The sequence below is a fragment of the Charadrius vociferus genome, unplaced genomic scaffold (assembly GCF_000708025.1).
Source record: "Charadrius vociferus isolate BGI_N301 unplaced genomic scaffold, ASM70802v2 scaffold266, whole genome shotgun sequence".
Classification (NCBI taxonomy): Eukaryota; Metazoa; Chordata; class Aves; order Charadriiformes; family Charadriidae; genus Charadrius; species Charadrius vociferus.
Genome location: NW_009649114.1, coordinates 781,329 through 801,103, shown reverse-complemented (window position 1 = coordinate 801,103; position 19,775 = coordinate 781,329). Strand labels below are relative to the sequence as shown.

The 19,775-nt window shown below is 49.8% G+C and overlaps 2 protein-coding genes across 2 annotated transcripts in view; one reads left to right on the top strand and one right to left on the bottom strand.

Annotated features, from left to right (window-relative positions):
• Positions 1 to 11,919: 11,919 nt before the first annotated feature.
• LOC104289340 (interleukin-20-like) lies at positions 11,920 to 13,859 on the top strand. Its single transcript, XM_009888276.1, has 5 exons — positions 11,920 to 12,078; positions 12,190 to 12,255; positions 13,041 to 13,193; positions 13,600 to 13,674; positions 13,782 to 13,859. Exons 1-5 carry the CDS (start codon positions 11,920 to 11,922, stop codon positions 13,857 to 13,859), a joined length of 531 nt encoding a protein of 176 aa, XP_009886578.1.
• Positions 13,860 to 19,166: 5,307 nt separating this feature from the next.
• Positions 19,167 to 19,775, bottom strand: part of LOC104289339 (polymeric immunoglobulin receptor-like) — a 7,225-nt gene continuing 6,616 nt past the window's right edge. Inside the window, 1 exon segment of the mRNA XM_009888274.1 lies at positions 19,167 to 19,298. Within this exon segment, the coding sequence (XP_009886576.1) occupies positions 19,167 to 19,298 (132 nt within the window).

Genomic DNA, 19,775 nt, shown 5'->3' with positions numbered 1-19,775 from the left:
GCTTTCACCTCCTAAACCCTCCTCTGGTGCCCCAATGGCTTTGCTCCCTGGGGCATTTCTTGGGACACTGTTTGCTGTGCCTGAGCTCTGCGTTACTCCTCGTTAGCGGAGCCAGAACTTCATTCCTTAGCTCGACTTTCTGCTGGAACGAGGGGGGACGGCTGTGCAGCTCCAGTGTGGGGAGGGATGCACGTCTGCCCACCTGGATTAAATCAGTTATGCAAACAGGAGATGGGAAAACATCACGGGGGACTTTGCAATGCGGACTTGTCCTCATCCCCACTGCCAGCGCATTCGGTGCCGGTTTGCCTGTGTTTTCTCATTTCTGCAGGATGTGTATTAGCAAATAAGGTAGGAAGTAGGGAAGCTGAGTGGCTGAGACTTGCCAGCGAGAGCTCTTTTTGCTGTCCTTACCCCCTGTCTCTCTCTGCCCTCCAGCTGGGGCTGGAGCAGGCGGAGGTCCCGTCCCTGCCCGCTGCCGGGTGCCTCCGCGCGGGTTCACGTGCAGCCAGCACCAGCGAAACCAGCCTTGGCCCCTCACGGTTGTGAAATTGAGACTGATTCAAGTCCCGAGTTAATACTTACTAAAGGCAATATTAACCCCGCCAAAACCGAAACCCATGTTTAAGAGCTGAGTTATGTACAGAATCTACAGCTAATTTACTGAAACATAAGTTTCAGTTTTGGTGAAAGCTAAATCTATGAGAGCTCTGGCTGCCTATTGGAGTGATTCATTTGCTCCCCAGATAATTCAAAAATTGAGCTGATAGCAGCGAGCACTCAGTTTCTCCTCTATTAGGCATCATTTATTGCCTGCACTGTCAGCACATTTCACCCTCCTGGGCAAACCCAGGCATCGGATGGGACAGCCGGCTCGGTCGTGTGCTCAAATCCCAGGCCAAACTCCGTTTTCTAAAAAATGCACAGTGTGACTTTTGCTATTGCATCTGTTTTTAGCTCTTCCAAAAATAAGGATGAGAGGAACATGAGAGCTGGCTGATAAGTGCACGCATTTCAGCAGACCGTGGTCTGGCATCTGCCGTGCCGCTGCCCAGAGCCCGGCGCTGTCGGCACTGCTGGCCCCATCGGTCTCGGTGGCAGCGACAGCAGCAGCATGTGTGATGGAAGTTTCTCTTCTCTTCTGGGCATCGCTGCGATGATTTGAAAAGCCACACCGTTCAAAGCTCTGTCTGAAGCTTTGGAGGACAAAGTGGGGGCAGTTTGGTATTTCAGCAAGAAACAGCCCTCTGCCGAGCAGGGACCTGGCTGGCCGTGCTCGCCGATGTTCCTGTCTTGGGTCTGCTATTGCTGACCTGGGGGTGCAGATAATTATCCACAATAACCCTGCCCACGTGCTATTGTTCTATTATGTGTGATTATTATGTAGCATAGCGGCAGGATGAGGGGGAACGGCTTTAAACTGGAAGAGGGTAGGTTTAGATTAAATATTAGGAAGAAGTTTTTCACTCTTGAGGGCGGTGATCCCCTGGGGCAGGGTGCCCCGAGAAGCTGTGGCTGCCCCATCCCTGGAGGTGGTCAAGGCCAGGTTGGACGGGGCTTGGAGCAACCTGGGCTGGGGGGAGGTGGCCCTGCCCAGGGCAGGGGGGGGCACTGGGGGGGCTTTAAGGTCCCTTCCAACCCAAACTATTCTGTGATTATTTTTCTCTTTAAATCTCTATGTGCTGTGGACAGTGCCTGATAACTGACACCATTTTCTGTGACTGTTCCTTTGAATTTTCAGTGTAAAGAACTTCAGCTTTGGTTTTCTAAACTTTAATGAACCTTATCCAAAGAAGAGCCGTTGGTGGGGAACAGCACCTCAGAACTGCCTGCACAAGCTCTTCTGTGAGCCATGGGAGCCCAGGCTCACCGTGGAAAATCCATATCCTTAGAATGAGCTATTTTCTTCAGTTTTGGCTATTTTATTTTTTCTGGTTTCCTCGTTGATTCTCTGTTTCACGTCTCTCTTAGACTGCCTGCTCTCCAAGGTGCAAACTAGCTCTGTCAACAGCATAACCCGGTCTCCATGGGAGCCCCTCAGGACTGCAGGAACAAGGGAAGCCCCACAATGGCTGGTAATGCAAATTATGGTTGTAGCACTAATTGCAAGAGAGTAAAAAGTTGAAAATTAGAAGCAAGCACACTAAACAAATCTAAATTCTGCAGGGAAGGTGTGCACGGGGGCTTCTTGTGGGTTTTGAAAGTGGAAGTTTGATTTACTTAGAACGTTTTTCATATTCACTGATCACAGCTCTCTCCCTCGGAAAGATCTTTCAAGAAAGTTTCGTTTCTCTGCGAGGTATTGGTCCTCCCAGCAGCGCGCAGCCTTGCAGGCCGGCAAGGGCGCTTCTCAGGCAGCTCGAAATTTTGCCTGTGCTTCAGCAGTTTCTGTACATTGGCATTACATTTGCTTGGAGAAGCCCAATTGCTAGCATGTCAGATGCTCACATCAAAAAGCTTTTGAAACAACCTGGAAACTGAAAAAGGCTCATTCGTTAAGCCTGTGTTTCACCTCCTGGGCGGATTTGAATCTGTGAAATATATGCACGTTTGGAGACGTGCGCAAATCTCATCATGGGTGTTGGGCTTTACCTCATCCTCTCGTGGAGGCTTCTGCTCATCTTCAATGGCAGGGCAGTGCTTTTCAGGCAACTATATCTCAATTTTCACAGAAATAGCCAATTTCCTTTACACGGTGGGGGAAAAAAGAAAAAAAAACCCAAACCATCAAAATCCACTCTCTGGCTGGGAAATCTTGCTGAAATGATCACAAAAGAGTGATGTGTACCCAAGCAGTGGGCTGCTAAACCTTTCAGATAACTCCTGAGCTGTTGCAGTTTTGGGGTGAAAACTTCTCAAGGGCCATTTGATTCTCCAGCCAGTTCCTGAATTTATCGGGAACGCACTGGACTCCCCTGGGCTGGTCCCTGGCATCGCACACAGCTCGTGCACTCGCCCACTGTTGAGGACAGCGGCACTTTGGCCGGACTCACCCCGTTCAGAACACGGGCTTTGCAGAGGAACCCCCAGGCATGGAGGTGGCTGCTGAAACCCAAGCGCTGGACAGTTGAAGAGAAGCTAGCAGGAGCTGCTCTTTAGCTGCGTTATTAAACTGTAAAGACCTGAAGTATGCATTTCCCTTTGGGGAAGATGTCATTTGTGATAACCAAAATATGAGTTCACATTTTATCAAAACAGGGGAAGCAAGTATCTAACCTTCAACACCCCCAACCCTGGTGACTAAATTAATGGTTTTCTACAGAACAGATATGTCAGTATATGAGATCCTCCACCACGCTTTTCCCCTTCCACAAAGGTGAATCTTAGAGAGGAAAAAAAAAAAAAAAGTACTCTTTTTCGCATTTTTCTTTACCCTCTTTGGGTGAAATCTTGGCTTGGCAGCAGCACTGCCATTGGTGAGTCACGCAGATGAGTGTCACATCTGCTCCATGAAGGTGGTGACGGCGGCAGTGTCATTTTCTGTGACGTGCAGCCCTGCACAGCCAGGAGCCGACCATGACCAGGGTGAGGGCATCCAGTAAGGGTGGGCTGAGCCTGGTGCCACCCACAGCAATGATGTGATGCTCCCAGGGGAGGTGGCTCTGTCCCCTTTCTGATGGGACATGCACCTGGGGACATCCTGGGCTGGGCTGCAGGTAACAGGAAATGGCAGAAACAGCCCCAGAGGGGACAGTCATGTGTCATGCCCTGAATCAGGGTGATTCAGACATCATCTTGGGGTTGGGGACACCCTCCCAGGCTCTCCTGAAGTTCCTCAGCCCCTCACCACGGGGAAAGGAGCTGCTCTGCCCATGAGGGTTGGTCCTAAAGCTGCTGAGAGTCCCGTGCACCACGAGCCACTTGGGAAGAGATCCTGGAAAACAGCCTGAATTTTGCTCCCGTGGCTTTGGACATCTCTTGAGCTCGGCTGAATAGAAGTTGCAGTTCATTAAGATAAGCCATGCTTAGCTCCTTGCTCCCTAAAAGGCAGTACTCAGTGTTTGACTTTCAGAATTATTCAAGTGGTTATGGTTAGAAACGTGACTGAGAAGAGGGCACACAATGTACCACACCTATCAGCCGATATAACTCCTTGCAGAGTTTTTTCTGAGTCATTTGATGAGTTTACCGAGAAAAACAATTTTTTACTTTTGTCAGCAGCACTGCAGAGCTGGGACTGAGCGAGTGGCAGGGCTGGTGAGCCCGCTCGGTAACTGGCCCCCAGTTTCTGTTGATAATGAACTGCACTAATTAGGAGGCAGAAGGGTAGCCAGATTTTCGGAGGCTGGGAGAGGGTGCTGGCAGCCATGGAGCACGTTTCCATTGCGAAGAGCAAAGCACGTCGGTGCAGGAAAGAGTGACGCCGGGGCGGGTGACACCCCTCTGGGTGCTGGTGTGAATCCCTGGGTTTCAAGAGGCTGGTGCCAGATCAGCACTTGTTCAAATGAGATTTTAAATGGGCTCTCAATTGGAGGGCCGGGTGATTGCTTGACAATTAAACCTCTGATTTTTAAGGTGCTGAGAACTACTCAGAACTGCAGCGCAGCACCACTGCTGCAGTCAATCTCCCCATTAGTGCCCCGCTATGATTAGAGTAGTGCTGTCTGACGATTTACATCACTGCAAGTGTGTAAGAAATTACTCTAGTGCATAAAAAACAAGTGGAAAAAATTTCTTTCTGCCTGTGGAAAGAGAATTACATTCCTTTGGCAGAGGTTTTGATGAGCTACGGTGTTACCAGGAGAGATGCAATATCCTACAAGCATTTCTGTTTCAGCTTTTTGCAGATCTTTTTCCTGGAGGATGTCAGGAAGAGTTCCTGAGTTCAGATGTTGTTGCTGGACTTTGTTATAAAGTCTTGATTTTTCTTTTAGTAAAATTACTGGAGGCATTTTTATCATTCATGTTGTCTAGTTCTAGGAATCTGTGTGCAAACCATCATCAACCTCATATCTGAAATGCTGGTGTACCTAAAGCTGCTGTGAAACATGAGTAATGACAAAGAATGGCAAACCAAGAATGGTCTGTACAGTATTATCAGATCTTCTTATAGCATGAAACTACATTGAAATGCACTATTGAAACTGGTGCCTTATCACTCTGAAACACTTTACTGGAAACCTAGTTGCTGTCCCAAATCTAGGTTCCTTACCCGGTGTGCGAGCCTCTAACACACAGAGCAGAGGTATTTCCAGTTTATTCCATCAATGCGCAGAAATGGGGTGCTCACCCCAAGTCAGCAGCACACCTTCATTTCAAAGATTCCCATTTTTATACACTGATTATTACATATTCAAACAATTAATACATATTTATTGTCATTCTCTTTAATGCTTAGTTGAGATTTCTTCACTTCCTATGTAAAACGGTGAGCAGACTATCGTCTTCTTCTATTGTTCTCTTTGGAGTTGGTGGTATCATTTGGGTAGGTGGTCAATGAGTTGGTGGTTGTGATCTCCCCCTGCCAAAGTTACTTTTTACCTACTTCTCTTCTAATCTTGGCAGCTCCAGGCGGTTTTCTCGGTTTGCTGACCAGGCCTACAGTTCATCGTTCTCTTGACTGGAATATCCTACTTAGAACAAAGCTACATTGTCTAGTAGTTCGTTCCTTAATCAAATCTTAGATAAATCATGTCTAGTTACTATTTGCCTATTTTAATATTAAGTAAATAATTAAATAGGATTTGTCCTGCATAGAGCACTTTTAGCAGCAGCAGGTTTCCTCGGTTGCTTCAATTGCATTTTACATTTCTTTTCCTTTTTTTTTTTTTTTCTTCCAGTTAGTATCAATTTTACTACAACACAATGTTAACGTGTGCCTGTGGTCAGTTCTTGAGTGCATGGCTCCTTCAGATCAGAACAGCTTGGTTATTTTTCTAAAGGATTATTTATCTTTTTTTTTTTTAGGATAAAACAAAAGCTCTTGGATATCTGAAATGAATAATGTTGGGTGAGCGCTGGATCACACCGAGTGGGACGGTAAGCGACGTGGACAGGGCATGGCTCTCCAGCCCCGGTGCTGGAGCAGGGCTGGGAGCTGCTGCTGAGTTTCTCCCACAGAAAGGGCAGTTGGTGAGTAGGTGTCTCATCTCCTGTCGTGCTCCTGGGCTCACTGGGAACGTCTGCTTTGTTAGTCATTTCAACAAGCCATTTGTCTGCAGCAGTCTGGTGCTTTCTGCTGTTGTTGTTTCCGTTACCATGGCGGTGATGCCAGCTCTGCGCAGTGGCGGTGATGCGAACGTGGCCGCCTGCTCGGCAGGATGAGGCTGAGCATTGTCCCGGCAGCGGTCGGAGCTGCCGAGAGCTGGAGCGGTCCAAGAGGCTGCTCCAAGGGTTGGTTTCCAGGCTGCACCGGGGACGGTCCCTTCGTCCCCGCTGGGCTGCCGGCTCCTTTTGTGCCTTTTCGAGTTGAATCACTGCAGATGTGAGATGTGCGGGAGCTGTGCTGCTCACCACAGACCTCGTATAAATGATGCTAATGACACATGAGGCTTCCTGGGTCTTCCCAAAGAAGCCACGGGGGTCTCTAGGTCGGCCCAGAGGAGCCGTTCTGCTGCCTTGTGCATCTTGTTGAGGAGGAGCGGGCACGGTGGCCCTTGGCAGTTGCCCACAGGCCACTGTGGAAGACGGAACCCCCCCATGTCAACATGGAGCCTGAGGAGCCCAGGTGCAGGCAGGGTGCTGCCATCACTGCTGCTCCCACTGGAACCCCCTTCCAGAGCTGGATAGGGGAAGCCTGTTCCTGCCCAGAGCATCGTGCCCAAACACCGCCCAGCCCCACAAGTGCGAGAGCCCCCCAGCCTGCCGCAGCCCCCACAGGCGCCCTTTGGGCCCGGGCCCTCCCACCATCGAAGGCACCGGCGGCTCTGCCGCCTGCATGGCCCACTCCACTGGGGAGGGGGGACAGGGGTCCGGCCGGGCCTGGGCTGCCCATGGGGCACCTTGTGCTCCCCTGCCAAGGCTGGTGGCATGGCTGGGTAGCTGGAATCCCACATTGCCCCAGCACAGCGTGGCCCTGCACTGGCGTGGGGGTCCCACCGGCCGGTGAGGCGGGACACGGGGGTGCTGAGACGCCGCTGGGGGCCATTGCTGCCCAGTTCCTGCAGGAACTGTCCTGTTTTCGTGGTGGAGCAAGCCCAAAAGATGCAGGAGGAGGTGGCTCAAGTGAGGGCGGAGATGGGCAGTGTGACGAAGGTGATCCTGCGCTTTGGGGCAGGAGACTTGACTGGGCAGAACTCCTCGGGGATGTTGGTGGTGTGGGATTGCTGACTGCAGTAACCCACCCTTTGCCCCAGGGGCCTCCTGGGTGAACTTCTGCCCCGCACAGACCCTTCTCCAGCCCCAGTTTAACCGGCCGCTCCAGGCAGTGGCAGACTTCCTTTCATAACCATGTAATGGGCCAAACAAAATGGTGTAGGGCCACTTCCACTTTTCTTTCAATGGCTCTTCCTCCCACGCGCAAATATAAACTGAGCCTCCAGGTTGAAGTTCATGTACTGGGGAGTCCTTGTCTTCCCATCCCGTCCTGCCTAAAGACCCTGTATCCCTCCATGGCAACACTCGGACCATGTGAGTAATCCCACTGTGTCTCCGTGATCCCAACAAGGTCACAACCGTGGAAGTGCACACATATGTGTCATTCCTCAAGTTTACGCCCTATGCTGCGTGCGTTAGCGTACCGAAATGCTCAAAACCATGATCTATTTGTCACAATGGACACTGGTTTGAACAATTCCTCTGAAGTCCCTCTACAGTGTTAAGCAAGAAAGACAGCAGAAGTGACTCCAGATACCTTATCACTGAAGCTGCATAAAGGGAAGGCAAAATAGTTGGTGACCAGTTCAGAGCTTTGAACTATGATGATGACATCTGTGTGAGAAACATGATAGATTGGTGCAACATTTTGAGGGAAATCGAGCTCTGAGGAAGCTGAGACCTTGGTTTAGGGAAGGATTTGATGATTATTCTCCACGTAAGTCCGTATTTGTGCAGACCACTAACAATTCACTCCCTCTCTGGCGAAGGAAGAATACAGGGTGGAATGTGTGATTCCAAGAGACTCTCTTCCTCCATGGGAAACTGTCATGAAGTGCAAAGGCACTCAGAACAGATGTGAAACTTAAATGAGGACCTCCTGAGAGCATGAGTGGTACAGTCGGATGTGTGGGAAGCTGCACAGGTGTCAGGAAGCCTCTGTGGATGAGCAGGGGTGTCCTGAGAGCGATCGCACACACAAAAACCAAAATAGAGATAAAAAAGGATACAGAGCATGTAAGCAGGGGATGAGCTTCCCAGGAAGAATGGAGAGACATTGCCCGAATGGAGCTGGCGTTTGGAAAGCCAAAGCTAAGCTGGAAGTGGAACAGTTGCAACAAAAATGGTTTCCAGAAGTAGGTGGGCAGGAAAAGGAAGGCTAAGGGGCATGAGTGTCCGTTGCTGAATGAGGCAGGAGACCTTAGTGACAAATGACTTGGAAAAGGCTGACTTCTACTCACTGACTGCTAGTCTTCAGGCTTTCCTGATGTGATCTGCCCTGAGGTCCTTGTGCCTCATGACAGAGCCTGCAGAAGAGACAGTACCCACAGTAGGGAAGATATGGGTTGGGACTGTCCAAAAAGGTATGGGTAGTGCCCTGTTACAACGTGCCTACCATAAAATCCCTAGGGAGGAGCCCTCCACCGTTAGCTGGCAGCTGCCTGGCAGCGTTCCCGGGGAGAGGACCACTTCTGCACTCCCAGCACGCTCCCCAGCGCTGCCGTATGCAAAAGGCTTAATTATTCTGAGAGCGCCTGGGGGAGTCAGTTCCCATTTTGCTGTCTGAGCTCATCTGCATCGTCACGCTGCTGTGTCTCAGAAATCCCTATTTCTCCTTTTCCTCTTCCTTCCCAGAGCGCATGAGAAATAGTGTGCTGTTTTATTGAGGATATTTTCATGTTGCTGCAGCTGGCAGGTCGAGGAGAGCCTCCCTTAGGCAGCCTGCCTGGGGAAAGCCAAGCCTGGGTGATTCGCTTCCATCAGAACTCGGTCCAACGCACGCTGTGGTCCTTGCTGATGCCATCCCATCTGCTCCGAAAAACGAGGGTTTGAGATCTCGCCGAGGTCCAGCACTTGGGGTAATCAATCGCCATCATTGCACACAAAATTTTTCATTTTTAAGTATCTGGATTGTCTCTCCCCCCATCCTTTGGCATGATTTTTCTCCTCCTTGCCCTTGCGGTGGGAGTCACGCTATTGTCTCTGCTTTGCAAATGGTGGGTGACAGGACAGTGAGGCCAAAGGATGCCCACCCAGGGCCGCGCAGAGGTCTGTAATGGAGCAAGACCCTGGACCATGATGATACGACATTTCCCTCCCGTTCCTCTTTCAGCCCAGCATCTTTCCTCCCCCAGCCTGGCTGGCAGCTTTTAACCCACAACTGTTTCTTGCCTGCTGGCATTTGGCTGACCCGTCCCGAGCGTCAGTTCAGTTACCAAAAGGAAAAAAAAAAAAAAAAAAAGAAAATCCCTTCTTCTCATCTGCAATTTACATAATTAAGTAAGAACTCATTGCCTCTTCCCTTGTTTCCTCACCGAGGCTGGGTGTGCACCGGGCTGCCTGGGAACGCTGCCGGTGCCGCTTCCTCTGCTCCACGTGAAATTTTTGCTGCAATTGCAGGCAGCGGCTGGGAACTGGGGGAGGAAGGCAGAGATTCACAGCCTCCTGCTGCTGAGGATCCCTCCAACACCTCAGCGAGGGCAAATCCAGCCCGCTGCAGATTTGGACCTGCCTTTTGGCTGTTGTACAGCGCGAAGGCGCAGGGATGAGGGAGGCACGTTTGATGCATTTGGGGCAGTTTCAGCTGTATGCAACACTCTGACTAGCCTGGGCGTAAAATCTATTTGCCTAGTCTTCCCCTGATGATGGATATACGCTCAAGATTGAGCTTGGTTATCAATAAATTACTCACCCAGCAAAACTTTATAGAACAGCCCTGGCCCACAGGCAGCGGCACACAAGATACACCGCATTGCAACAGGCACAGGCTCAGGCTGCTGCTCTCACCCATGGCTGCTCCTCAGGTTGGCTGTGGGATTAGAGGAGCATCTTTGCCACCTCTGTGCCCTTAAGTCCATCTCACCTTCCCTACTGGGTACAGGTAGTCCAAGAAGGTTTTTTCAACTGCTCATTTTTGTTTGTAGACTGGATTTAGCTGTCTCCAGAGGGGTTACAGAAACAACCAAACTAGTCTCGGAGCCAACAGCGTGGTGAACCAGCCTGGGTTTTGTACCTCTACTGCCACATCCATGTGACAGCCTGCCCCAGCTGGCAAACCTTGGCTCCCTGGGGACAGTCTAGATCTGAAACATTGCTGTGAGAGCATGCCTGGTCTGCTCAAGGACCTTGGCTGCATCAGTTTTGCTCAGCAGCTGATGCTCACAGCAGGGTCATCATAGACTTTACAGTCACAGTCTTTGCTGGTGGGTAAAAGTTCCCTGCTGCCACTGGGATGGTGGACTTTTAAAGGTTTGAGTGAAATTTCTGTCTTTCTGCAGAGTGGTAGCTTTGGACTGTGCATAGTGTTTGCCTAAGTCACTCGTGCTCCTGAAAACCAAGTGACTTCTGGCACTGAGGTGGGCGCTGTGTCATCCCAAAGCCCTGCTCTCTCGTACCTGGGCATCTCCGGTCTCCAAATACCAGGGACGTGCCGATGGGGATAAGTGTCCACCCGCCGGAGGAGCAAGCCTGGGAGCAGGATCCCCCGTACGCGGCGGGTGAAGGCCCCGTGTGCCAGGACAGTGATGGCGAAAGGTTTTGCCAACCCTCTGAGTCACGCTACTTTTACTAGCGCGCCATGTCCTATTGCCAGCAACCCTCCCACCTTGGGGGGGTTTGGACCACTGGCGTCCCGGGGGATGGTGATGCCGCTGGGCTTCCCGCAGCCCAACGCCTCCGCGGGAGCTGGGAACGGCCCTTCTCCAGGAGGGGTTTGGCAGCGTGGCTCCGTGCCGGGGGCAGCCCCCGGGCTTGGCATTTCGGGGATGCAACCCCCATGATGGTCCCTCCTTTTGGTCGTGTCCTTCTTCCCGAACGCAAAATGATACAGCGATGCCAAGATTTCCCGCCTCCGTAGGTGAGGGAAACACCTGTGGGTGAGAGAGTTGGTCCCTTTCACTAGCTCATTAATTCGGTAAATCACAAAGGGAAATACATGCCGGGAAAAGCAAGAAAAATCCCAAAAGTTAATCCAAGAGTTATTTCCTCCTGATACCTGGATAAAAACGTGTTCTTCAGAGCTCTTCAGGTCAGATGTCGGTGAGACAGGTGAACCCACATCAAAGAACAAGGTAAAATACTGATTTTATCCTTTCACTCTATGTGCTTGTGTACATTTCCTTGTATTCCTATAATGCATCTCTGAAAGGATTTTTTCCATTAATAACCTTAATTTTCAGTGCTAACAAAAGTTGTATTTGAAGTATGCTATTTCTGAAAGAAAGCATTTTCTTTTGTGGTCAGACTTTGGGATCTGCTGCTTTCAGTCACAGTTACCTCCTGCTGCTTCTGAATCAGTAGACTTTTAAAATTTTAATTTTTCTGTATTTATTTTTCTGCTGAAAATTTTTCAGAAGAACTTTGTCTATTTACATGCAGTCTTTTACTGATTTTTTTTTTTCCTTTTTGCTTCTTTTGGGATCTTCTGTTAAGTATTTGTTTTCATTTGATTTTTTCCTCTTGTACATGGGGAGTCAAGAAGAAACGGGTAAGAGAAACTAGTGAGTGTGCTTTTTTTAATACACATGCACAAGTATAAGCACTATATAAAGTCTATATATTTTCTTAAGCATTACAATTGTATTATTTAGGAAATAAAGTGAGGCAATATTGTCTTCCTTGAACAGGTCTCCCAGGCAGCCGGCCGTGTTTGCATCCCACAGCAGCATGAAGGGATCCCACTTGCTCCTCTGCCTCTTCTCCACGTCCTGCTGGTTGAATTTGATGCTGACAGCTGGGAACAAAATCTTCCACTTTGGACCCTGCAGAGTTTCAATGAGTGTGACTGAGATTAGGTCTGGTTTCACCGCAATCAAAGCCAACATTGTAAGTATTGCTCCGGGCTCTTGTGGAGCTGGAGAAGCTCTTTAGTCAGCTGCTCCTGAAGCCCCTCTGGAGCCAGCAGGTACGTCACCATCTCTGTCTCCTCCCGTGCAGCAAGCCAGAGACCCCATCAGGACCCTCAGCATCTTGTCTTATCCGCATTCTCTGCACAAGGTTAAGGTAGGTGTCCTTCAGTTTTTCTCTGAATAATTTTGACCAGCTGGCATCCTAATGCCAGCCACGAGGTGTGCCAGCTCAGGGCGTTTGGGGAAGTTGTTTGATGCTATGACTTCTTCTAAGTTCCTGCGAAATACAGACGCTGGCAGACAGTGCAGGTCAGGGAGGATAAAGTGATGTGGATCACGTAGGCGAAAAGAGGTGGGTGTCCCACTGCCGGTTCCTGTGCTGGGCTTTCACCCTGACTCTCTTTCCAGAAATGGTGGGCAGAGGCTTTTTTTCTTTCTTTTTGTTGCACATGATGCTCCAGTTACAGGAGCTGCGGCTCCCCACTGCCTCGGTCGGTGGAGGCATAGCGAGGTGAATTGAGATTTGGGTGCAAAGGTATTAAAGGATCCAAAGGCAGGTGAATGTGATCTTGGGAGGTGAAATGCGTTATAAATAAGTATTTGGCATCCCTCTTACACTCTAAGGCACTAGACATGGGCCACTGCTTCAGGTCTCAGCATCTAATACCCAACTACAAAATCAGCTAATTATTTTGTTGACTCAATGAGACTGGCTGAGAATGGATCTCCTGGAAAATCAGTCTAAAATAGCTTCCTATATGTTATCAGTTTACATCAAGCATCACTATAAAAGCTGTATATGAGTCAAAACATCCTGCTGTGCTTGGCTACCGTGCTTGGTGTTAGAAGTGGTTTATTCTGGAGGGGGACAGAAAGGCTGGCGACTACAGCCTTAAAGCACTTTGGAAGACCTTTTAAAAATGAAATTTATTCCTTAAGTCATTAGATAGATGCTGCATCACCCATCACCTCTTCAACTTCTACGTGGACAAAGTCTTCAAACACTGCAAGACTGAGGATTCGTTTGTCAACCGAAAAATCAGCAGCATAGCCAACTCCTTTCTCAGCGTGAAGAGGAAACTCGGGCAGTGTGTAAGTCCAGGGTATTGCTACAGTGTAATTTCATCTGTTAGCATTTGGTATATAAACAAGCCTAAGTGTTGTATAAAGTCACAAAAGTCTTTATTTATAAAAATGGTTTTAACAAGAATACAAAGAAGCATGATGTGAAGAGTGTGTACATCCAGTGAGAAATTTTTATACTTGCCACTCATCAGCCAAACCCCACGTTAGTTCTAAAGAACGATATTTATCCTGTCCCTCCATCTAGCAAAATAAACTCTGTTCTTAGCCGAACTCTGATTTAAGGACCTGCAGCCTTTTCCAGAGTTCAAGAAGGTCTCAGTCCGTACAGTAATTTCCAGCATAGTTAGAAACAGATCTCTTATTTTTTAAAAATTAACCCCCCAAACTAATGAGTTCTATTGTATTTCTTTAGCATGAACAGAATAAGTGCGTGTGTGGACAGGAATCCACTGAGAAATTTAAGCAAATACTTGCAAACTACGAAGGGGTAAGTTGATGGCTGTGTCTGGTAATTAACGCAGATACGCAGATTCTCTTTACATTGGGTTGTACTCACTACCTTTGCTTACAACTTATTCCTTTATACCATTTCAGCTGAACATCACATCTGCAGCAATTAAATCCCTGGGTGAGCTGGACATCCTACTAGACTGGGTGGAGAAATCTCATTAGAGAGCAGAAGGTGTTAACGACCCACCAACGATCAGGGCTAACGAAGCTGCTGGGACATTGCACAGACCAGCGGTGAACAGGAGAATAATGTACTGCATCAGTGCAGCTTCTCACTGCTTGCAGCTGTGTTCAGTCAAACACTGAGTGTTTTGCTAGCCGGGTGCACAGGCGAATGCATCAGCAGTCTCGCATCAAGAAGGAAATATTGAGTTTGATCAAATCAGCGTAGCACTCGCTTAGCTGCCTTCTGTCAAAGGATGCTGTCCAAGGGAAAATCTAAAAGGGTTTCTCTTGCTAGCAGACATAAGCTGTGATCATTTAATAAAAGTATTGTTTAAATTATAAATTTATTGTGTAGGGAATTGATGTTCATGAGCGCTGGAACTGCACTGGTGTAGTTAATGCTGCAGAGTAGTTAATGCTCATAAATCTGGGCTCAGTCTTCAGTGACTGCTGCCGATTGCTCTGGCTGAAACGAGGTGCGCAGGCAGGCTGAGAAATGCTTCCAAGAATAGGTCCTGGCACCAAAAATAGGTCCTAGCAGGTATGTCAGGCCTTAGAAATCTGTTTTTTTCTTTTGAGGTGATATTTTCTGCCTTATCAGTAAAAGAAAACTTTCTATGCAAGATATGTGGTTGCTGAATAGAAAAAGGTTCTTTTATGTATTGTGTAATTTACTGACACACATTAGTAAGTTTTGTGGAAATCTGTTGCAATTACCATAAATAAACCCCACTTGAAACTGTGTTCAGTCTGTTCGTCAAAATTCTGAGGAATTATAAGTTTCTTGTTGGTGAAACTTTCTGAACTCACCGTGGTGCCCTTTCACAGCCGATACTGTCGCTCCTGGTAACACGAGCGTCCCAGAGGTGACGCATCGCTCCTGACATACCGGAGAGACCAAAGTTTAGACCCGAATGATGCTAAATCACCCCAGCTTGTCCACAAGACCATTTTTACTGTGCATAATATATAGCTCTGGTCTGTTTTCACCCATTTGGGGCTCTTTTAGCTGCCAGTGGCTGCACACACATCACTGGTACCCACTGGTTCTGCATGATCTGATTTAATTTTCCACTGTGTTTTCCCACACAGTGTTAATACATATATTGCTGCGGTTTCTGACAATGGCAGAGGACTAATGCGTTAGTAAATGAACTAAGACTACCCAGGTTATCTGTCCAAGCAGGCAGGAGGTGTTGCATACCGCTGGTGTCAGGGCCCAGGTAAATGCTTGGAGAGCAGCTGGATGTTTATGTCCCTGGTAGCACTCTAGTCCTAATATTTCAAGTGATAAAGCCTTACTGCTGCGTTCCTTAGACATAAGGCTTGAACAAGACTGGAGGGTGGATCTCTGATATGGTGCATTTTGCTCTAAGAATCAACTAAGCTGAGCAAGGTGTTCCAAAACTCCCACCAGCTGTGCTGGCATGAGCATGGCCAGGACGCTGCACGCTCGCCCCGGCTCTGAGCAGCTCTTATTGCTGTTAGGGTTGAGTTGTTGCTTCCCGATCTGAATCCTTCGGGCTTGCATAAACCTCAGCACCTCTGTTCCCATGGGACAGCCTGACACTCTCCAGCTGTCCCTTTCCTGCTCACGGGCACGGACAGCTTTGGCAGCTGGGATGGAGGGAGGGCTGGCTGTTCCCAGCTTGGGCAATTTCTGATGATGCTACAGAGGCAACATGGGGAAGGCTTTAGCTGCAGCAGAGGGTCTTTAACTGGAGCATCTCTCCTATGAGGACAGGCTGAGAGAGTTGGGGGTGTTCAGCCTGGAGAAGAGAAGGCTCCGGTGAGACCTTAGAGCCCCTTCCAGTGCCTGAAGGGGCTGCAGGAGAGCTGGGGAGGGACTTTTGCAAGGGCATGTAGTGATAGGATGAGGGGGAATGGCTTCAGACTGGAAGAGGGGAGATTTAGGTTAGATATGAGGAAGAAATTATTTGCTGTGAGGGCGGTGAGCCCATGGAGCAGGTTGCCCCGAGAAGCTGTGGCTGCCCCATCCCTGGAGGTGTTCAAGGCCAGGTTGGACGGGGCTTGGAGCAACCTGGGCTGGTGGGGGGTGTCCCTGCCCAGGGCAGAGGGTGGGACTGGATGGGCTTTAAGGTCCATTCTAACTTAAACCATTCTATGATTCTATGATTTCTCTATTATGGAATAAGGTTCTTATATCCTTGAGGAGAACCTAGTTACTGATTTGGTTTCATCCCTATCACAGGAGAACCTTGGTCAAGACCTCCAGCAGCAAACCAGCATTGCCGGCACCTTGCGTCAGTCTGGTGGGCGCTGTACCTTTCCTCGGGCGCCAGCAGAATGAAGAGCTGCAGAGGAGGAGTAGACTCCTTGTCCCTTCCCAAAACTGCCCGGGTGGTGACCTGGCTGGGTGAGCTCACCAGCTTTTGCCTCTAGTGCATATGTACGAGCGGGATTTGGTGATTCACTTTTAAAGGAAAGATCTCCTTGATTGCTCACTATCCTTCCTCAAATATTTGCTTATGCCAAAGGAAAGCCTCTTGGGCCTTTGTTTCTCTTAATTTGCTTTCTCGTGAGTTTTTGCACTCTGACTTTCATTTGTCCTGGTGCCAGGGCCTGAATGGGTGGATACATCCATCCACACAATGTCAGTGTTTATGGAAGCTGATCTTTCAACACTGTTACCCTTGAAATCAACTATGTAAGAACGACGTATCTTGCACGTACTGTGATTTTCTCTTAAAGAAAAACCATTAGGAGTGAAGTGGTGATGCAATGAGATACCGCAGCTCACCACTGACCAAAGAAAATCGTTCGGCATGTTTGGCAAGCAGTCTGGGGAAGGAGATGTTGCGGCTTGGTGAGGTCCCTGTGGACCTGTCTGTTGATTGTGGTGGGCTCTGGATGACAGCTTGAGTGAGGTGTGTGGGTTTTATCCCACATCCTCAGCTTACGCTGTCACATTTATTACTATTTATCAGATTCCATTGATTTTGTATCCTGTGCGGAGGCTGGCGTGCCTCAATCCAAGCATGTTGTACTGCTTTCATGTCGAACTAAGTTTACACTTTCCCACCCACCGCAGCAGCCCGGGGAAAGCCCCTTCGGAAAGGAGGTGCCCGATGGAGGTGCCCGCGCTGGGCAGGAGCCGGAGCCGCGGGCAGAGCCGGCTGGCGGGGTGCTCAGCCCACCCTCCTTTCTCGCCCTCCGCACCTCTCCCTGGAGTTCAGCTCACTCGCGGTGCGGGAGGAGCGGAGCTGGGAAAAGGACGCCGGCGGGCAGGCTGAAGAGGAAACGGATTTACAAAGGGAGAGCGAAAGGGGTTTTCTCCTCTCCCGAATTTCCAAACCTTAGCATTCTCCTGCAGCTTTATGACTGCTCACCCCCGGGGACACTTTCCAAGCGCACGCCTTTCCTATTGCACCAGAATAATGCATTCAATTCCAGCAACTCCGGGCGGGCGCAGACCTGTCCTGGCCCCTCCACACCTTTTCTGACATCCGAGCCCCTTCCCACCGTGCTGCCGAGGGGATGCAGCCCGGGAGATGAGGCAGATGAGCCGTAACCGGACATTTGGGGTCCGAGCCTTGCCATCAGGACGGTGATGACTCAGGGTGTGAGAGCAGCCCTGAAAACGCACATAACACAGGCAGCCCTGAAACACGAGTGCCACTGGAGCTGCGGCACTCCTACTCGCAGAGAGCCAAGCTCATCTCAGCGCCTGTTGTGGGGAGGTCGGTGACTGAGGGATAATTTGGGGTTTATCCTCAATGAAAACTCTGTGTCTGCAGGCTCACGCAAACAGCCGTTGCCCGGCACCTTCCTGAGCTACAGCATTCTTTTCGTTTTAAAGTGTAGCTCATATTTCACTAAACCAGAAATACTCATGGTATTACCGTAACACCGCTGGGTCAGACCCTGGCCAGGGTACCACTCCTCAATCTTCATGTTTTAAGGCTTGCTATCAGAGCTGCAAATAGCCAACACAAGCTCAGAAATCTGAACGTACCCGTGCGGTGTCTGGTCCTTCTCTCCTGCACGGCCCTGGCCCTGGCGGACACCTCCGCAGCCCCTCTCTGTGCCAGGCAGGCGCCAGCCCATCCCGTTCCTGGTGTCCAGGGAAAATTGCTTCTCTGCTCTGTCACAATTTTTTCATCATTGCTGCTTCCTACATTGCCCTATCTGCTGGTTATTCAGCTTTCTGCACCCGCCGCTAACTGACAGACAGCAGTCTCACGCTGCTGTTTGGAAATCCGTGCATCAATAAATTACTTTTCTCTGTTTAGTTATCTGCTCTCGAAAATGAGACCAAGAGAAAACATTTAATTACAGTCATCCTTGTTTCTGCCTGGATACACATGAAGTCAGCCAGGGAAAACGTGTGAGTGATGTGTACCTCCGGTTTATGAAGCAAAGGGGTGGTTCTGGGGCAGAGGAGCGCAGATTGGGCTCAGTTCTTCCCACTCCAGGTCAGAAATGGGAGGTCGTTGGTTCAGCTGCTCTGGGGAATTCAGTCTGTACTGTGCAGATGGATACAGCACCAGTGAACACCGGTGCCTATTGCCTGACCGGCTATAGAGGCTACTGACAGGTTGTCATACCAATTAATGTCATTCTGTGATCAAATCCTGCTGCCGCTGAAAATGCACGTGAGATTACTCAAAACATTTCCAGTTGATCTCCACTACTTGTGGGTTCCTTCTACCCTCCTGCACCATTTGCAACGCCAGATGGGATGCTGCTCTGGGTTTCATTGCTGTTTCTGGCAGGATACCCCCCCAATGCATCCTTACTCTCCTCTTTGGACGCACTCTCCCCGCACCCTCCCACGGACTGCGAGACTCCCTCGTCTGCTGAAAGCCAACGGTATTCTTTATTGCTTGTGCCTATAAACACTTCAGACCGTGTCTGGTCTACAGGTTCTGCCCTCTGGATAAAAAAGCAAGAGGAATCGAAACCGCGCGTTGTCGTTCTAGAGGGTTTTCCAGCTGCCTTTAAAATAAATTGAGACACTTTGAAAATGTGCCTTTGAGAGCCCACCGTGTCGGAAGGGCACTGATGGGGATGGGGCTGTCTGTGGGCAAAGCCACTCCAGCCCCCGCCGTTTCCCGGTCTGACCTGCTCGCTCAGACCTGCGCCTCCAGCCCAGCCACCCCGACTGGCATCAAACGATTGCTCCTAAATCACCGCTCAAAGCCGAATTTAAGCAAAAAACAAACAAACAAAAAAAAAAGGTCAAGCTATAGCGAATTGCGGTAGCAATAAACAGTGCTGCTTGCCGATGTCTTGCTCTGATCCTCACGGTCCCTGTCGCTGCTGCCTCTCCATCCCTCGACTTCAGATCTGACCCTCCCAGTTCGTGGGGGGCACCTCCGGGGCTGCGCTGTCCCCCCCAGCGCCGCTCTGCGTGATGCTGCTGGAGGTGAGGAGGAAGGCGGAGTAGGCGAGGTCAGCATCCTCCTTGGAGCTCTGGGGAAGGACAGGAGGACACTGTCAGGCAGTTGGGGACAGCTAGCGGCACGTGGCAGGGGAGAGGGCAGCAGCAGGACGGGCAGTACCGCGGGGCCGTGAGCTTCTCGGGGTGATACGGGCAGACTGGCTGACCGGGGGAATCCGGCGGGTCACGCCGGTGCCGGTGCTGATGCCAGAGCATCGCGCCTTTGCTCAGCCTGGGGGAAGACCCCAAATATTTGCGGGTTTGGACTCCGCAACATGCCTGTCCCCTCGTGTGGGCACCCAGTTCACCACTCCTAAAGCTGCTGGGTTTTACTCGTTTCCTGACAGTTTTCTTTATTGCTCCGGTTCAGCTCTTGGCACTTACACCTACTTATTGCCTTTGGTTAGGGACTTCTAAAAAGAAGGGATTGCATCTGACACCTTTGGTTACTGCGGAGTGGTACCCCTCGACCGTGATCTTACCCAAGGTGAGGGGAGGCAGGGGGGAGG

What these genes read in the sequence shown, in the direction of transcription:
- LOC104289340 (XM_009888276.1), top strand. Translation starts at nt 11,920, where the DNA reads ATGAAGGGATCCCACTTGCTCCTCTGCCTCTTCTCCACGTCCTGCTGG. An exon ending in ATTCTCTGCACAAGGTTAAG is followed by an intron (nt 12,256 to 13,040) that starts GTAGGTGTCCTT and finishes TTATTCCTTAAG; the next exon opens with TCATTAGATAGATGCTGCAT. An exon ending in AGAGGAAACTCGGGCAGTGT is followed by an intron (nt 13,194 to 13,599) that starts GTAAGTCCAGGG and finishes GTATTTCTTTAG; the next exon opens with CATGAACAGAATAAGTGCGT.